The sequence below is a fragment of the Polyodon spathula genome, chromosome 6 (genome assembly GCF_017654505.1).
Source record: "Polyodon spathula isolate WHYD16114869_AA chromosome 6, ASM1765450v1, whole genome shotgun sequence".
In the NCBI taxonomy this organism is placed as follows: Eukaryota; Metazoa; Chordata; class Actinopteri; order Acipenseriformes; family Polyodontidae; genus Polyodon; species Polyodon spathula.
Window position 1 is genome coordinate 18,556,904 of NC_054539.1, and position 19,440 is coordinate 18,576,343.

General features: G+C 38.0%; 1 protein-coding gene across 3 annotated transcripts in view; it reads right to left on the reverse strand.

The window, feature by feature from the left end:
- LOC121316956 (utrophin-like) overlaps nt 1–19,440 on the reverse strand; it is a 224,518-nt gene that overhangs the window by 139,148 nt on the left and 65,930 nt on the right. For all 3 annotated transcript variants that reach the window (XM_041252376.1, XM_041252375.1, XM_041252374.1), the window contains exons 23-50: nt 18,764–18,976; nt 17,965–18,078; nt 17,448–17,603; nt 16,111–16,281; nt 15,378–15,557; nt 15,009–15,143; nt 14,539–14,688; nt 13,699–13,860; nt 13,351–13,482; nt 12,793–12,966; nt 12,402–12,557; nt 11,433–11,603; nt 10,443–10,622; nt 9,997–10,125; nt 9,734–9,904; nt 9,347–9,523; nt 8,796–8,933; nt 8,152–8,304; nt 7,583–7,756; nt 6,183–6,356; nt 5,443–5,615; nt 3,673–3,805; nt 3,153–3,328; nt 2,550–2,685; nt 2,002–2,151; nt 1,230–1,391; nt 614–715; nt 97–211 (exon numbers count right to left, since the gene is read on the reverse strand). In XM_041252376.1, coding sequence (XP_041108310.1) covers nt 97–211; nt 614–715; nt 1,230–1,391; nt 2,002–2,151; nt 2,550–2,685; nt 3,153–3,328; nt 3,673–3,805; nt 5,443–5,615; nt 6,183–6,356; nt 7,583–7,756; nt 8,152–8,304; nt 8,796–8,933; nt 9,347–9,523; nt 9,734–9,904; nt 9,997–10,125; nt 10,443–10,622; nt 11,433–11,603; nt 12,402–12,557; nt 12,793–12,966; nt 13,351–13,482; nt 13,699–13,860; nt 14,539–14,688; nt 15,009–15,143; nt 15,378–15,557; nt 16,111–16,281; nt 17,448–17,603; nt 17,965–18,078; nt 18,764–18,976 — 4,357 coding nt within the window. The remainder of the gene's footprint in view (nt 1–96; nt 212–613; nt 716–1,229; nt 1,392–2,001; nt 2,152–2,549; nt 2,686–3,152; nt 3,329–3,672; nt 3,806–5,442; nt 5,616–6,182; nt 6,357–7,582; nt 7,757–8,151; nt 8,305–8,795; nt 8,934–9,346; nt 9,524–9,733; nt 9,905–9,996; nt 10,126–10,442; nt 10,623–11,432; nt 11,604–12,401; nt 12,558–12,792; nt 12,967–13,350; nt 13,483–13,698; nt 13,861–14,538; nt 14,689–15,008; nt 15,144–15,377; nt 15,558–16,110; nt 16,282–17,447; nt 17,604–17,964; nt 18,079–18,763; nt 18,977–19,440) is intronic.

The window sequence follows — 19,440 nt, forward strand, 5'->3', positions numbered from 1 at the left end:
ATTTCCTCTCCAAAATGTTCCCCCCAAAATGTTACAACACGCAGTGGGAGCCCAGTGACAAGATGAACATGTATTAGCTGATGAAAAATGCCATACCTGTAACCCTTTGCTGTGTGACCTGCTGAGTACAGCTGACAGTGGGCTGCTTAACAACCTCCTTCAATATAAAGTCAAGTGCCTTCCAATCACCAGCCAGCTGATCTATTTTACTCTATATAGATGCAGAGGAGATATCATGAATTAATAAATGACTTTATCAACCATGAGCATAGGTAACAGTTTGGTATGCTGGGCTGACATCACTATTTGTACATGATGCAAACGTCCACGTGCAACAGACTACTGATATATAAAAAATACAGAAACGTACAGCTATATCATATTACTTTATTTAAAGTAACGCAACTAGGCTTCCACTTTTTCATTTGCCTTTTTTTTTTTTTTTTTAAATAAGTGCAAGTTATTTTTGTAATTTGTAGTAACATGAGCATCTCATTTTTGTATCCGAATACATGTCAAAAAATATTACTTTGAATATTCAGATATTTGTCCCATCACTATGTAAAATATGTTATTTGTGTATATTCTTCACATGTAAAACATGTACAAGTACCTTTTCTTGAGGAAGTAACTGCTGCCTTTTCTGAAGATCAATAGATGTGGCAAGAAGATCTTCCATCTCAGTTTTACGTTCCTTCATTGTGGTCTCCAACATCTGGAAAACCCATAATCATTTTGGCTAGTTTTAGAGAGACAACGTTGATAAACTAGCATACACAATCATACTGACTGTAATTTCAACCATACATACTATCAACCATACATACAGTACTTTGGCAAAAAAAATAAAAAATAAAAATCACTTAAGACTGTTGATTTGATTTTCACAATTCTGGTCCAATTATATTTCAACTTGCTTTTCAGAGTTGCTTTGCACAGCTAGACACTGAAATTAAGGACTCTTGTAAACACAGCTAAACATGACATAAGGACAGTTATTAGGTAAAAGCCTACCCATTTCATCTGACAAACATATGTTAGACAAAGCAAATGTTACATAAGACTGTAATTAGATCCTAAAGAACATTTTCTAAAGCGTTTTTGTAGCTCAAAACAGATAGCGTAAGTTTTTTCTTCTGGCATTTTCTACAGGGAAAAATAAGTTTTGAATGTGTTTAAAAAGGGCCTTGGAATTACATCTCAATAACTTGTATGATGGAGCAAGATACCTGAAGCTCTGAAGCAGACATCTGACAGGGTCCTTTTGTGCTGAGTTTCTGCCTCTTCAGGCTCACCCAGTCAGAGAGCTGGTTAATTTTGTCAGAGAACTGTCTTTGGTTTTGGAGGTTAACCTCAACCTCCCCAGCTTTGTCGAAAAGCTCCCTGGATACCTATTAAAATGTATTTAAAATGTATTATATAGATAGACAGAGATAGAGAGACACAGACACAGACACACACACACACACAAGACAAGTGTTACACTTTTCACACATACAGTCAACTCTCAATTATCCGTGAGCAGACTATCCAGGTTGCAGCTTAACCATACTTGCAAAAAAGGAAGAAAAATACAGGTGTACTGCACAGTACGCATTCTTTTACGAACTGGCAGGTTCTACTATTAGGTCAGTGACTCTGTGACTTCAATCATGTCGACGAGTGAACGTAAACACGTGGTTTTAACAATTCACAAAAGACTTGAAATTGTTGAGAAGCTGGAAAAAGGTAGTACTGTAAAAAATACTTTCAGTGGAATATGGAATTGGTGCATCTGTAATTACGTCAAACGTTAAATCAGAAGCGTTTCCAATCTACTTTGAATTTGTAACCTGTTGTGTTTGTCATTTTTCAAACATACAACCATCAACGGCTGTCCATATTCCATAACCAATCTAGATATTTTTGGCACACAACGGTGCTAAAAGATGGCATTTGATATGATCCGATTTTAACCAAGTATGCTCAAGTGCCTAAAAGCCTTGACAAGTTTAAAAGTACCTTGCTCCAGCTCATATTTACAGCTCTCAGCCTGGTAACATGCTTATCTCTTTCTTGCAGGCTCATGCCTCTGCTTGATAGTATCTGAGGTCCATTTTTATTGAGCCAGTTAAGTTTTTCATTCTCAGAATCCATCTCTTCTGCCAGTGCCTATAGCGAGAAAAAAAAGGGAATGAGTCATTTATGAAGAAGTCTAAATTGTAAATTTTAAAAATGCTCAGTTTACACAGTTCCAACAAGACTCACAATGCCAACTTAATTTTAGCACCATCAAAACTAAAACCCATTAATTTTATAACCAATGATTACCCAAAGACCAAATTGAGAATAGTTTTTTTTTGTTTTTTTTATCTTCAGATCATTTTAATATTGCTGTAAAATTATGCATATGAGATTTCTAATCCTGTTCATTTAATATAAAATGAGAGAATGTCTTCTTGACATGGTAAATGAGCATTTCACATGAGTTTACCAAGGGATTTGTTTAGTTAACAGAGGTTTTGGATAAATCAATGTTATTTGAATTTAAAGACTGCAATACATCTTGCCTTTAATTCTTTCAAGTTTCTGTCTGTAGCAGTCACTGGTAAATTTCCTACAGTGCACGCTGCCTCTTCTAACCAGAGACCCAGTTCATCCGTCTTCTTCAGGAAATCTGTCAGCTGGTGGTCTTTCTCTTTAAGTCTAGTCGTATACACAAAAACATATATACTGTATATCAGAAAGAATCAGAAAGAAAATCAAAAACAGGCAACATTTTTCTGCAGATATATTGTTGCTGATTACGTATGCAGGTTGCAATTAGCACAGGCAAGCAGTGGGGAATCAATTTACAGGTTTACCTGTACCTGCTAAGCTTCCTTGCTTACTGTGGAAAAAGAAAACGCACAGGATTATAAACGCACCAGCCAAAACTGAGCAATAGTAGAGACAGCAAATAAAAAGGAACTATCTAGTATAATGAAGCACACCCTTTTAAGTTCTCACCTGTCAAACTATCTTCCACAACAAGCACAGAATTCAGCAAGCTTCCTTCTGATTAGCTTTTGCGACCGGCATTGTGATTAACCCTCATGGCTCATTGGAATACAATGGCAAAAGCACTGGCCAATATATTTTAACTCAATAACTGGCCTGGATTTGGTACTTACTTGTTCTGCCGCTCTCTGACCTCCCTGGAGATTTCTTTCCACCTCTTATTAAGTCTGCTCAGTTTCTCCTGCAAGAGGCTGCTGTCTGGGACAGAAAGCTGCCTAATGATTCTCTCTCCTGTCTTGTTTAAAGTTGAATAGATGGACTGGTGGCTAGTCAGGCCCTCCTCAAGCTCCTACAGGAGAACACACTTTACAATTAGGCTTCCATTGCCACTTTCAGTTAAAGATTTAGTCCACCATTTAAAACTGCTTCAACGTATTTTTTTATGAAACTACAGCAGTGTAGGAATACTCCCAGACTGCAAGTTGTGCTTTTCCCCTTTGAAACCTAATTTAGGCTTCTTGTTTTTAAACCAAATGCAAAATTTAAAACTCCTTCTTCAAATCGGTTTCAACAAAAAGCTGGTGCGTTGCACGTCATACTGAGTTACACAGTACACTATCGTGTTCTATGCATCAGTGGCTGAAATAGCAGTAGCAAACCAATGAAAATTAAGACCTGCTGTTGCATCTTTACCTTGTCAAGGTCCAGGACACCATCAGGACCACTACCACCAGCAAGCAACTGCTCAGCTTCAGCCACCCACTGTGTGAGGTCATTCAAATCACAATGGAACTGCCGCCACTCCTCCACAGCCTTGTCAAAGCATCTAGAACAAGAGATGGTGTCAAGATTTTTCCAACATTTAAAATAAAATTTATGTTTTACATACAGGAGCAAGTCGCATGTCCAAGTTTGGTAAAGGTTTCCCTCACCTTTTCAAATAACGAAAAGGAACTAGTGATATACCTTTTGTTGGTAGTCTGTGCACTGTCATTTTCAAACTGGAAGGAGTGATTTATTGAAATATTAACAAAGCCCAGGTGCCAGACAGAAGATGTAAAAAGCCAAGGTCTTTCAGTAGCAGTCACGATTGTACAGTTGTTATTTGCTCCATAATTAATTGCATACATTGAATGTGTATTGTGCATGTATCTTCTTTTTTAAGTTTAACAATAACTAGTTCAGTCTAAAGGTTATACAGAATTATGAATGTCTATGTAACTATTGCTTGTTCATTCATACACATGCCAACTGCATACATCAATTTTTATTAGTGTAAGTCAGTCATGGCTCACTTAGTAAATAAGATATAAGGTAAGCAATGGACAGCCCAGAATGACTGGATTATAATTTTAATAAGGTAAACTCAGGTCATTTTTTCACTATAACTGATAAAAACACAGGTCCAATTTATCAAGCAGGACAGTTTAAACATAAAATGTAAAAAAAAAAAAAAAAAAAAAAAAAAAAAAAAAAAAAAAAAAGCCTTTTGTTAATAATCCAAACATATCTATACATTAAAGATGACACAAACAAAAGTTGTGAACAAACCAGCTTAATTTAGCAGACACCTTTATTTAAGGCGACTTACAGAGACTAAGGTGTGTGAACTATGCATCAGCTGCAGAGTCACTTACAACGTCTCACCCGAAAGACGGAGCACAAGGAGGTTAAGTGACTTGATCACGATCACACAGTGAGTCAGTGAGTGAGCCGGGATTTGAACCAGGGTCCTCCTGGTTACAAGCCCTTTTCTTTAACCAGTGGACCACACAGCCTACTAGCCGCTACTTTCCTTGGAAAGCTTTTTGTACATCCATTAATCTTAGTAATATGTTAACAGCAGATATGGGATCTATAAAAGGCCTATTGTGTACAGCAGGAACCCTTTTATCTGGTGTTCAGATTATTAAAGCTATTTGTTACATTACCTACTTTTGCAAAGTCAAGAGTCAGCTCTAGCTAATTAACACAGTTACCTTCAAAACATTATTACAGTAAGCATGTTATTACAAGAAAAATATGGGTCAGACTTATCAATCTTTTGCACCAATATTTTTTCGTATTAAAATTGGACTTTCAAATGTTTCAAAACTATGCACAAAAATCCACACAGGTAAATGCACTGCTTTAAAAATCTGTTGAAAAATCTGGCCCCAAAACGTAAGGTACACAAAAATTGTGCTTTAACCCTTTCAAATCACTTAACTATGTCTCGCCAATGCACTGAGGTTTTGGTTATCATATAAAATCACTCCACAATCATGGACCGACAGTTCCTTTGGAAACTTGTTTTCTCAATAAAAAAGATTAAAAAATTACTGCATGTAATATATTTCACTAGCACAAGCCTGGTCTTTCTGTGCAGCAGGAAACAAGTAATGACTTAAATTGAAAAGGTAATGTAAGAGCTTAACATTGCACTATAAAGCCATTTTAAAACCCCACACTGTGTGAACTCACCCCTTACGGTCATTGTACGTTCTATTAACTCTATCCCATTCTGAATTCAGCTGGGTCAGCCCGTCCCCAATTTGCACAACCTCAACCCTCGACGCTTCCAGGATCACATCGGGCTGCTTCTCATGAATGACAGCTACTTGCTCTCCAAGTTTTTCAAGCATGTCCTTTATATACTGCAACACAAAAAACATGTTTTCAACCGACAAGATAACCAAACGGTTTTGACAATTCAGTGCCCTGTGAATTTATACTGTCGACTATTTCAAAATAAAAGTAACAGCTCTATCTCTCACTGACTGCATCTAACTGGATCAACTTCAAATCAGAGGCCCACTGGCAAGCAATCTCTAATGACACCCCAATCGCCATTCTTTTTGATTGGTGCAAGCGGCACCCAAAGGGTCTGAAATCAATTTTAGTGAATCGCTCTATTTTATTCACTAAATGCACTTGACAAATCCACAATGTCAGAAAATAACAAAATTAAAATATAGGGGTGTCTATAAAAACCTCTACAACCTCACTAAGTAATTGACTGATAAATGTAGTGAGCTCAATGAAATGTCAGCGAGTTTTATAAAAAAAAAAATATTCATCAATACAATCGGGCTGAATTTCTAAAACAGAATGTACCTCATTTATATATATAAAAAAATAAAATAATAATAATTTAATTTTAAAAACCTACATCATTGATGCCTCATATTTCATCTCGTATTTGGAAAGGATTAAATGTTTACCTTTAATGCATCCTCTTGACTGGAGAAGTCCTCATATATCCCACTGCTGAGCTCTGGTGAATTCAGCAACAGCTCAATGTCTGCCATTGCTAGTAGGACTTTGTTAACTTCAAGAAGGTAGTCAGAAGGCAAGAGGGATGGTTCATCCACAGCCTTGTAATGCACAGGTACTTGCTGTTAGGATAGAAGACAGAGTAATAATACTAAACAGATGCTGCAAGGGTTCATTTTAACCCTTTCAGGGCCAAGCATTTTTTAGTGGGAGGCTTCTCCAGGACCAGGTAGTTGACTCTCTTCCTTTAAAAATTCACTAAAAGTCAATTTTTTTTTTTTTTAGAACACTGGGGAACATTATAAAAGCACTTCAGAAACCATACAAACTTTTTTTTTTTTAAATTATGTATTCAGCTTAGATATACATGTATAAAAGTGTGTTATTCTACAATACTTCCTGAAAGTTTTGTTGAAAATATTGCTGTTTGGGCAAATTACAAGACATTGTGTCACCTGAGTGATTGCAATGACATAATACATGTTTATTCTCAGGGTTTTCAAGCGATAATGAAAACCACTCTCAATTTATTAATCTGGAAATAAATATTTATAAATAAAATTTTAGCAAGGGAAAAAAAAAGGAACCTGATTCATTTAGTTCATTAAATAGGATATTGCTTATATCCACTCATTCCTTGATATTTATAAACGTTGCAAAAAAGAAGTAAATGCAAACACAGAATAAATGTTGTAATATAATTATAAGTCAAATACATCAGATTTGCAGTGTTTCCCCTTTTTTTTTTTTTATCAGCTCTGAACCAGTTCCTCTGATGATTTGTTTCTGCTTCTGCCTGACTGTTGTATCTATCTCCGCCTTTTAGACACTAAATGCCCCTCTCAGTGACATCACACGGGTGGGGGTGGGGGGGACGGGGACACAGAAGTGAACGTCAGTCCCTCCCCTATCCATTGATATGTGTTTCAAGCCTGTACTGTACAGTACGGTTGCCCTGTAAGCCACCAAAACAGGCAGCTTCTTTATCGCGGTGCTAGAAGCCCACTTCAGTATGATCGTGTTAACACAAAGCCGGTCCTGAAAGGGTTAAATCTGGTAAACACCTGTTTTCATACCACCTTAAAAAATTAACATGGTCCATATGTGGTTATTTCGATGCTAAAAGTACCATTTTCTGTAAACATTTGGTTCAGAATGTACTTGTGTTCTTGAAACATTATTACTCATTTATCCAGTTCAGATTAGAATGATCCCTGGTAAGTAACGCTTAAACATTAACAAAGTTATTATTGCAAGCACAACCACACACATATTTCAAACAGTCAAGATTATCATACTCACGTTGATCTTGAGCATTTAATTTAAACCCTACTGTGGAAGCACTTACAGAGGTTTTGAAGTGTGTTTGTTGAAACAATAAGGATTGGCTCTCAATCTCCTGCCAACGCCTATCAACTTGCTCGCTGTTCAGTTCTACACTTTCATACTGGGATAAGTTCTGTCCCTTCTTCTGGAGGGCTCCAAATTCTTCTTTTCTTAACCCTAGCTCCTGCAGCAACTCCTGAAAAAACGAAAAGCTCAGCTGGACCCAATCACATCCCTTAATTTCTATAGTTCAATTAGACTTTTTTTTTCGTATAATAGGCAGATTTAAAAAAACTGCAAAATCAGCTAGCTGGAAAGTTGTTACCTTTTGCAACCAAACAGTTGCCTGTGGAAGCTCATCAAAAATACATCAAAGCTTTACATTACCATTCCGTACTAACAGAAGTAACCACTACATGTTGATCAGCTGTCAGCCTTTATCACAGCCATTCGCTTAATAAAAATTGGCTGCATCATCAGAGCTTCCGAGTTAAGTGTTACCTTGGGTTATGTGTGAGATCAGGCCTGTCAGTACCAAGGGAATGTTTAACACAGTAAAGGAATTACTTGAATCCTTTTGATAGTTGTTACCTGTAACTTCTGATCATCTTCAACTCCATGCAGTCCTGACAACCGTTTCTCCGTCTCATCCATCCAGTTTAGCAGACTGTCCTTTTCTCGTTTAAACTGAGAAAATCCTGGGGTTACTTCAACGTTCTGCTTCTTCTGGATTAACTTCAACTCCTACAAACAACACTTTACATTAATAACATACAGATACACACAAAAAGATAAACAGAACCACATAACAAAAGACCGAGTATGGCTTTCTCTAAACCTGACAATAAAATACAGCACTGAACAGCTCTGCCAATCAGCTGTGTTCCATGACAGATATTCACACCACAGCAAATAATGTAACAAAGTTAAATTCATAAGATCTGCCGTTCAAGATATAGCCTTCATTAACCGTAACTTGTGCATAAGTAGGTCACCTTGACTTGAACTGTAATACTAAAGTTTACAGATGACGAACACTCAAGATAAAAGTGCACAAAAGCATAACCAGCAGGGTAGACTGAATCACACACACTACATGCTGATCGTGGACGTCTGTGTGTCTATATGTTCATCTGCTGTATTGCCTGTATACATTTTAAATACAGCTATAGGTTTCCAACTCTCTCTACTTCTCCAAATTAACATACTTTAGAAGCAACAGATTGGGTGCTTACCCTCAGAGTACTGTACTTGGTCTGCAGTACTAACAGATTCTTGCGTATCTCTTCTCTCTTGCCGTCGCCTGAGGTTTGCTGTAACAACTGCTCTCCCTTCTGCAGCATCTCTTCTATCAGAGCCTTTTCTTCATCCATCTGTAAATGAGTGAAGGCACTTGAATATTCTTTTACTTCATTTCTGTTTGTTCAGTTCACAACACGGCTATATTCATTAGGGGATATGATCATTTTCCTAAAATAAACCAGTGTTGATTTGCACTGGGATTTAAAAGATACTAGCTTCAACTGAGTGTCTCCACCAGGTATGAGATTTCAGTTCAATGTTGCCTTTATTGTAAATGTGCACAGTCACATGATCAAGATATGTACTCTATTCTTTAATAACAAATAGTATTTCTCAAATATGCTTGTGCCTAGTGTTCATGCTTGTGGTAGCTGTGAGAACTGATCTGTTTGTATAAGAGCCTATCAACATAAAATACATGAAAATAAATATGTGAATATACTGTAGGTTTTGGGAACATTCTTTAAAACAATATGGTGTTTACTTTTTCATCATCTTGAGGTTGCTGCTCGGGGGAATCCAGCTGCCTGTCCAGGTTCTTGAGCAGGTTCTGCAGGTCCTTGTCAAACAGGTGCAAGTCACCAGAGGGGACCTTCTCCATCTTCTGCCCCTCCTGCCTGACACCCACTTCATCGGTCAAGGGCTCTGTACCCACAGACATCTTTAAAAAAACAATAAAAAAAAACAAAAACATCATAATAAATACAAATACTGAAAATTCAATTCAATATATTTCAACTATTCTTTACATGTTAGGGTAGCAATAAGGATGTAAAAGTCATATATAGGTCACATGTTCTCTAACTTACTGCACACTTCTAAGTCACATCACTGCAGAGCAATCTTTGGCAGCTTTCAACACTATATTTACCTTAGCAGCCTTAATATGCTGGGAAACCTTCTCAAAGTTGCGGTTTAGTTCTGCCAGTTTGGGTTCCACAACTTCACGGCTAGCTGACCCCCTGCTGGTCATCAGAATAATTGCTTGATCCCGCACACTGTCCACCCGTAAACTAACATCATCCAGTTCAGAGAGCAGGTTCTGAAGAAATGGCAACAAGGCATCAGTCTGTGGCTTGTGTTTATTAAATTTACACAAGATGACGTGATCAGGAAGAATGAACGTTCCACTACCTTGATGACCTCCTCCTTCTGGCTTGAGGACTGTTTCTCTGTTTCATCTAAGCAAATTTCTGTTTGGTAGAGCCAAGTGCTGATGTGAGCCAAATTCTCATCGAAGATCTCCATCTCATTCTGGTGTTTCTACAGTAGAATCCAACAGCAGATATTAGTAATCCATCAAAGTAGGTTTAAAATAAAATAAAAAAATATCCTGTTAAAATCAAAAGGATTCTATCATCTTGCAGGACGTTGGTTTGAAATCAAGGGAGGGAACGCTTAGCACAGTGGCTGCAAGTGCTGTATCAGTAATAAGAGATTCCAGATTCATCAATCTAGATCCTCTCATATAAAGACAATCCTGCCATTCTTTTTAAAAATCATAGGTCGTCAATATAGAATAAAAACTGCTGAAAATAAAGCCATAAAGAAATACTATATACTACAGCCCTTTTACCCACCAGCACGGTGCTAAGCCAGTCCTCAGTCCAGGTGCACACTCGTCCACAGCCTGCATTGAGCCCACAGAGCCTCTCCTCCAGCCCAGTCTCACTGCCCTCCACCAGGCCTTGCAGGGCAGCACTGCTCTCTGTGATGCTGCTCAGGCCAGCCTTTCTCCTTTCCAGTTCCTTTAGCACACCCTGCACCCAACAAAAACTCATTAGTAAACTGCAGTTCATCACGATTTTCACCAAAATCATTCCATTTAAATCTTTCTGTATACAGAGTAAACAAACCACATCTGGTTAAACTAACGTTAACAGTAAGTTAAAACATCTTAAAATCCGTACACTTCAGACCCTGATACAGATTGAATGAAAGACAGAAAACAACAGGAGGCAGTGAAGTAAGGCTAGCTAACATCCTTAGAATGTTACGTAAATAAAATGGTCAGGGAATTTGCATTAGCCAAAAACATTTCTTTAATTGCCCCGACCCCTTCACAAGCTCCATCGGATATGTTTGATTCCTTAGTGCTCTATGAGTAGCCGCCATCAGCCATGTTCAGTTTTACACTATGCATCCCTTCTTAGCTGTGTAACTACTGCATTAAAACTACACCAAACTTCATACAGGAGACAATCAAGCTCTTGGAAAACGTGCCAGTCTTGTCTCTGTTTACTTACACAGCTTGAATGGCAGGCTGTTCGCTTTGAGGACAGAAGCTTCAGTGTTGCAGCTGTCACTCCCTCAGAGCCACATTCACAGATTGCCCGTTTTTTTTTTTTTTTTTTTTTTTCTCAGCCCCCCAAAAAAACATTTTTTTATTTTCTATTTCAAAGGACAACAAAAACATTGAATACATGCAAGTAATCAATTGTGTGATAATCTAACCTATACACAAATATGAACTGTAATACCCCATGTACAATAATTCTGTATTTTACTGTATGTTAATTCCTTCCGTTTATTATATTTTGTATTTTATATCATTTTGAAGACAAGCCTACATTTGCCCAGGCAATCTCCGCATCAGCATCAGCTGGCATGTTTTCTGAAGCGTTCTTCTGGTTTAGTGCGGTCTCTGTTGCAGCGAGCCACTCTTGCAGGGCTGTCGTCTCCTTCTGCAGTTTTTGAGAGAGTTGCAGGGCTTTCTCCAGGTCCTGCTTGCCTTCTGTTACCTATAAAGACAGTAAGCAGATTTATATTTAATAAACAAAGTACTTTGGGGAGGGCATCCTTGTTAACACTAGGATATTTGTGCAAATTCCAGGCATAACAAAGATATTTCATGGCCAACAACCTACACAATTTTTTGGTAGGCCAGCAAATTTTCACACTTCTTTCTTTGTAGTTCAGTGGTGCTTTATAAGCTACAAAAATGTTCTAAAGAAAAACAAAAAACTTAAGTGAATTACAAATATCCACCTTGGGCAGCAGTGTTTTTACAATGCAGTTTTTATTACAAATCACCCCATTACAAAAGGCACAGCTGGTGCCCTACTTGCAAGAAAAGTAATAAAAAATAAATAAAAAAAAAAACAATTATGTATACCCATAATTTAGTTTTTGTAGCCTATAACAAGTTTGTGCTTGAGGACAATAAGGAGCATTGAGCAGAACTGGCAAAAAAAAAACAATTATGCTTCAAAATATGTCTGTAAAGTCTGTATTTTAACCAAATAATACTCTCTCCATCAAAAAACTATAAACAGAATCGTCTACGAGACATATGTAACAATTTCCCTATATCTACAGAACAGAACAAATAGAGGCCCCTTGTTTGTATCTTAACAGGAATGTATTCAATTATGATGAAATTTGGTCTGGGCCTCCTACTGGCAATAAGGTTTCAATTATTTTTTTCTTATTTTATTTGTTGCTTTGGCACTTTTCACAAAGCCATATAACAATGTGGTGTTCAGGACTCCCACAAGCCCTATTTTTAATCTCCATTGAGCAAATTTAACACTGTTTACCTGAGCTCCAAGGTCGTTGTAAAGGAGTTTTAAAGCAGTTAGCTGCTCATCCATTCCCTTGGGATTGTCAGTCTGTTGTTTCTGTACAATCTGCCTTCCTGTTTTAATTACGGTCTCCACCTCCAATTTCACCTCACTCAAGGTCTTGTAGAGTTTCTGATATGGGGGGGGGGGGGGGGAGAATATTAGCAGCACAACAAAATAAAATGAATAGCACAGAGTGGTAAATAAATGGTTCCTACATCTAACATGCAGTTACTTTGAGATATTTTCAAAGGATGTGCAAGTGAACCGGTTTAACTGCCTGATGACTACCAAACCTTGGAACTATTCAAAAGTAAACAAAAAATTCAAATACTATATGGCTTGTATGATCCGATAACTCTTTTACCATGCATCCATCGAACTGAGCTTTTATCTCATCTGGGTCAACGCTTCTCACATCCAACACCTGCAGTTCAGCCTTGGCACCATCCAGTACACGCTTGCAATCCAGCATCCGCTGTTCAAAGTTGGCAGGTTTCTGGAAAAGCTGGTATTTCGTGGATATCTCCCGATGCTTTCTCTGTTGACATAACATGTGGTTGAATGTTAGGCACATAGATAAAGAATTAGCAGTGATGAATTTGCATTCTTGCTTTGTGAAATAAAGTACCATAATACTGAATAAATAAATGCAAACATTGTGTTAAAGCAGCTTTTGAAGTCAATTCTACACATTTCATACAGCACCGATATTCTAATGAATAATGGATGTAAACAGGAATGGGTATTTCACATTATTCAAATTCTTACTGATGTTACTGGATTACCCAACAAACGTTTGAATGGAATGACAAATTGTTCAATGTGCCCTTCAGTTCTCATGCAGAGTCTATGGAACCTGCTCAGTCATACAGTACCTATATAACATCATTAAATCAAAAGGACACCTTTGTCCATCTCTCACCTGGAGTATGTCCAGTAAAGTACCCCCGCGAGAAGATTTGCCCTCTGGGGTGACAGGGGGGAAGTTGCCTACATTCCTTCGTCGCAGCTCCTCCAAGCTAACTTCATAGGCAGCAATCTCAGCTTGAATGGTCTAGTATCAAACAGAACAGAAAAAAATGCCATGGCTTTTTTATTTATTATTCAATATTTACTTGTTTATTACTAGAACAGCTGTATGTATTGTTTTCTACTAAAATGTTGAATTCCCAATTGAGTAACAATTTATATTTTTTACTAATAATTCCAGATGTATTGTTTATTGAAATAAACCTAGTTTATTAGATTCTAACGCAGTATGGACAAGCACCTGTGCCTCCTGTGGAAGTTGGAAGGCATCAAGCCTGTCAGTCAAATATGAGGTCAGCTGCTGGTCCAACTGTGTCAGTGCCTCTTGAAGGTCCTGCAGAAGCTGGTCATTCTCCCGAAGACACTGTAAGTGCTGTTCCAAAGAGATCTGCCTCCTCACAGCCTAAAACAGGGGAATTTACACAGACCAGATTAGTTGGTTGAAAAGGATAGCCATGAAAACATGCAGATTAACTCTTTCACTACCACTGTTTGGTACTGTTCTGCAACAACAGGTGTGCAGAGTTAAAAGTTCCAGTCAAAACTATAGCAGAACTTAGGGGTCCCCCGAGTGGCTCATCCAGTTAAAGCACTGCCGCTGGGAGATCAGGATGAGTCACACAGCTTGGACGGTACCAGTGTGCGTCCAGGCTGTGCAAAGAGGTCAAACTTTGCTGGGGACCCCAAGGGGGGGGCGTCACATTGGCTCGGAAGTTCCCAGGTTGGGACGGGAAACTGGCAGGGATTGCTTCTCCTCATCGTGCAACAGCGAACCCTACTGGCCAGACACCGAGCACATTGAGAGTGGTTAAAAAGAAGGGCTGATCTCTGTTCCCTGCCCACCTCTGCTCTGGATTGCTCGGCGCAAAAGCGACTCTGGCTCTAAGCTTGTGAGATTGGAGGACACTCACATGCCCTCTGAACATCTGTGCTGTGTGGGGACTCACTGCGGTGAGGAGAAAAAAAACATAACTGGACATTCCAAATTGGGGGAAAATAAATAAATATTGATCACTCTAAATTCATATACCAGAAAAAACAAACAAAAACACAGTAGTACAAAACTACCCCCAACCCGTACCTGGTGACTGAGCTCTTCATAGCGTGTATTAAAGACCTCCAGCTTTTCACCGATGATTTCATCCAGAATTCCTCCGTCTATCAGTGTCTGTCCAAGCTCCCGGATCTGTGTCCGGTTGTCTGCAGGATGGCGCAGAACAGACTCCAGAGACTGGGAGAAAGAAAGCAGGAGAAATGGTTGTAGAGACTTACAAATTCATAGTCAAGCTCCCCTGCTAAGTAATACCAAATACAAATCAACCTCCACTGCAGTAATGAATAGCCACCCCATTGACCCTCACTATTAAAAACTTTGGAAACTTTAAAAAGGCAGCAACATGTTTATCAGGGATAATTTAAAGAGAAACACCATGACATCAATAAAAACAAACCACTGGTGACTAAAATAGATATATTCTATACATAACAAGGAACATCTAAAATAAAATGTAATGAGTTAGATTAGAAAGCATCTGTCTGTTTCATTTTTACCTCTAGTGCTTCGTTAACAGCCTCAGTGTTGTCTAGCAGGTTCTCTGTACTCTGGACCTGCTCCTCCAGATTGTTTAACCAGTTTGTCTCCATATCCAAATACTGCACCAACTCAATCCAGCAAGACCAAACCTCCTGAAAAAGATTAAGAATCAAACTGGACTGCGCATGACTTCCACTTGGGTTACTTAACTTATTATAATAATGGGAAAAACAATCATTTTAAGGTAAGGCGATAACAAGGATCTGCCTGTTATTGGTACGGCTTTGCTATGTGGAAATACATTTCTTAAAAATGGGGTAAAAAGGAGTAAACGCTGGAAGTCACGCGATTAAAGATGCATACATTTTTTATACATTTACGCCTACCTCCAGAGTGTGACATTTGCTCCGAAATCGATCACAAAGTTTCTGATAATTCTTTAACATAACGGCAAGTTTCAACATCAAATCCTGGCCACCAGAGGGCGACTTTCCCACCAGCATGCTGATACTATCCTTCATAATCTTCACTTTCACCTCCTTCTGTAACACATCCTCTTTCGCTCTCTGTAAGGGGGGGGGGGCAGACCAGAAACAATGATAACACAGGGTGTCCACAAGTTTTTCTAAGGTAATGCATTAGTTAGCATCTTAACATGGGAGACAATGTGTCCAGTGTGATTCAACATACTGTAGACTTCTACCATCCAATAAAATACAAAAATAAAAAACAGATCCTTAATGAGCTTCAATGCAGTATAAACAGACTGATTTCACACACACACACCTGTCCAATGAACAGCTGAGGGTATGTTAACAGTGTAATTAACATTCCACATCTGTGGCTGAAGCAATGTATACTTGGTTTATCACTTGTTTTTTTTTATTATTAAATGTACTTTTTATTTAAAAACAGGGTAAAAAGGTTTTACCAATATCACATTACATGCCTTAGGGATTTTTCACATCTAATTTAAGAATGTTATCTCTGCAGCTGTACAGCTTTCATGACACAGAGGCTTTGTATTGGTGTGTGTTCCAGGACTCACTAGACTTAGACTGCTGTTAACCCCTGTGTCTCCATAACCAGGGGCCTTTAGTGATCATTATTTAGGCTTACATTCATTTCTTCCAAAGCTCCCTCTAGCTCCTCTGGAGTCTTGTATTCAAAGTCCCTCATCAAGTACTCCTCATCCACCTGGCTCATCCATTCTTGCATCTCCGCCAAGTCTTTCCTTAAATTCTCTGCCTTCTCCTGGTTTTCAGATATCCGATCATGGTGGCTTAAAATCTGGCAATAAAAAAAAAAGAAAAACATTCCCTTCTCTAGTACATTAAACATAAAATGCTGTTTTAATAGACATGCTCTGTGAAGCAAAGTATCTGCAAAAATCCACCTGCCATTTCATTTTGACATTTATGTGCTACAGTAAATTGCGATCAGTCAACAGTGCTGGCAAACAATGATGTCACACATAGAGGACATATTGTCAAAAATCGCCATGAAGCATGTTTCTAAACTTAACGTATTCCTTCGAATTTAAGACACGCTTTAATCATTTTTTGCTCCTCGAAAATAGCCTGCGTCTTAAATTCGAGTACATTATAGTGATGCGTGTATTAAAAATCGGCAACAAGACGTGACTAGCCGTGTACAAAAGACAACAAAGGCATCTGCCCGAATACACAAGCAGTAACGTGACACTGCTGAGAAAAAACAAACCAAGCTTCCTGAGGAATTCCAAGAGAAACCTTTACAATTTCAGCATTTCTAACAAACAGTACCAGCTTGGACAGATCTGAAATGTTGATCAGATGCCCGTATTTCGACATGCCAAGCAATGTTCAGTGCTGTTGTGGTTGCTGGGTTACATGTTGCCTGATGTCATGTAGTGTTGTGTCATGCTTGCTATTGCCAGGATGTGTGATGCTGTAAGTGAGTGGTGGTGTGTGTACAACAGAGATGCCATCTTAAGTATTATACAGTGCACAGCACAATAAACAAGCTCCATGGTTAATCTACAACCTCTGTTTCATGTCAGTTTTGCATGATACAACAGTGTAATTGAGAATCGAAGGTGGTCAATTTGGGTTGCGCCTTAAATTTGAGGGTGTCTTAAATTCGAAGGAATACGGTATATATAAAACACAATAAAGATCATTGAAGAAATATTATTGCTTTTTCTGTTTCTTCTGAATAATAACAAACTTTGAAGCACGTCCATCACTAATATCACTGACTAAAATTATAATTAGCTACCTGTAGCTATGTTTCAGTTAAAAATGTTACCAGGCCACTCTGCAACACACAGCTGTGTTGACTTGTACGGGTGCCCTGTATGTAAGAAAATTAAAAGAACTGACATTTGGATGTTTTTCTTGTCTGAGCAGTTGTGTGTAGGACTTGCAGGTTTGTTTGTGGTTTAGCACATAATGACGAACCTCCATCATGCCCACCTGTTTAGCTAGTTTCTCCCATTTCGCCTGGTAGTTTGCTAGTCTTGTCTGTCCCCAGCCTCCCAGACCTGGGAATGCCTGCTGTTTCAGTGCTGCTTCACAGTCTTTCATGCTTTTCAAAGCTATTTCCACACTTTCCATTTCATTCACAAACATCTGAAATGATATATTCGGTGCAAACTTATTTCAAATGAATGAATCTATTCACACAAAACCGAAACACCATACAAAATAAACCTTTTTTTAATGGTTTCATTATAAATAAAATTCAGGAGGTAAAAATTATTGAGAGATTTCCTACAAAGAAAGATCTTCCAACACAGGGATCCGTGTCACTGCAGCAGGATCACAGCATATTAAGAATTAAATAGCAACTTGATAGCAAAATGAATATTGTGTCACAAATCACAATTCCCCCAACCCATTTAATAACTTCTAAAACAATTCAGTTTAGCAACTTTAGCATGGACATGTATATAATTCTACTCTTACAAACCAGGAGGAATGTCACACTAACCGCGCATTGTTCCAAGTCCTCCCGAAGTTTCTCAGCATCTTCCAAAGCAACATTCTCTTTGGTCACAAAGCTCTCTGCTCCATCCATCCACTTCTGAACTTCTCCAGATTTATCCTATGTGGGCAATAACCAAACAGGTGACAGCTCTGATTCAAAAATGTGTTTTACATTTAAACAAGTGATATGGCTCATTACAGTTCCCCTTTTATTTAAATAGGTAAAACTTGCTGGTTAATGTAACAAGGGGGAAAAAAAACTTGCAGGCTACAGTAAATCTGGGAAACTGATTAAACCTCGATTACTAAATGCAGAGCTAAAAAAAAAAATACATATTTCACATATTGTACTATTTGATGTATTCTGCACTTTCCACTGTATTGTACTATTTCATGCATTATGCACTTTCCACTGTATATCATGTATTATGCATTTCTGTATTTGAAGATTATGGATTTTCTTGTATTTATTGCATCTTGTAAAGCACTTTGTGATGGTGTTCCACTATGAAAGGTGCTATATAAAAAAAGACTGATTGACTGATTGATATATACATATCATAAATCTCTGCAAGCATGTTATGAACATTCAATTCTAAAAAAATAAGCAAGTGAAACATCTGCCATGGACTTAACAGCTTCTGTACCTTTTGTTTTATGTATCCATTTCTACAATACAAATATACATACTACCAATTGTATTATATTTATAACTTTCAGACTTAATAAGCTGCTTCCTATCTTATTCAGCCTGTGTTGTAATGCATTGCTTTTTAATCTGAGCAGTACAATATTGGGTGTACCTCAAACTCTCCTAAATTTGCCATAACGTCTTGCAGCGTGCAAACCTCATCCTTCGCCCTGGAAGTCAATTTATTCCAGCGTGCTTGAACATCCTCAAAACCTGCAAGGCAGCCTTTGGTTATATTCCCTTGATCCTGGTCCTGCAGTCTTTTTGCAACTGCTGCCAATTTCTCTATCGTTGGTTGCTGTTGTACCAATTCTTCATGAAGCATCTAAAAAGGAAAAATTAAACAAGCATTGCCATTCTGCTTTTATCTGTTTATATCCAATACCATCACTAATTGTCATGGTATCTGAGTTTCTGTAGATTTACTGTAGAACAACTAACCTGAAACATTTTGGACAATCATTTGTTTTCAGTACCTAAAAATATTTGACATGCTAATTTCCTGTCCCTCTGTATTCTCTGTCAAAGGAGTTTCTATGCTTGTTGTTGACAAGGAACGCATGTTTTATAGCAAAACACTGTCTCAAGCATAAACAGATTCTCAAGTAGCACTGTACATTGTAAAGTAATACAGTATGGAAATGTAGTTATTAAAAAAAATAGTGTTTGATAAGGAGCCAGAGGAGCCTAAAGCACATTGCTTAATGCCTGGAGTTCACATCTAATCTGTTCTAAAATATAAACCATTGTCTGTGCTGAGAGCAACAAGCTGTGGCATGCTGCTGGCAA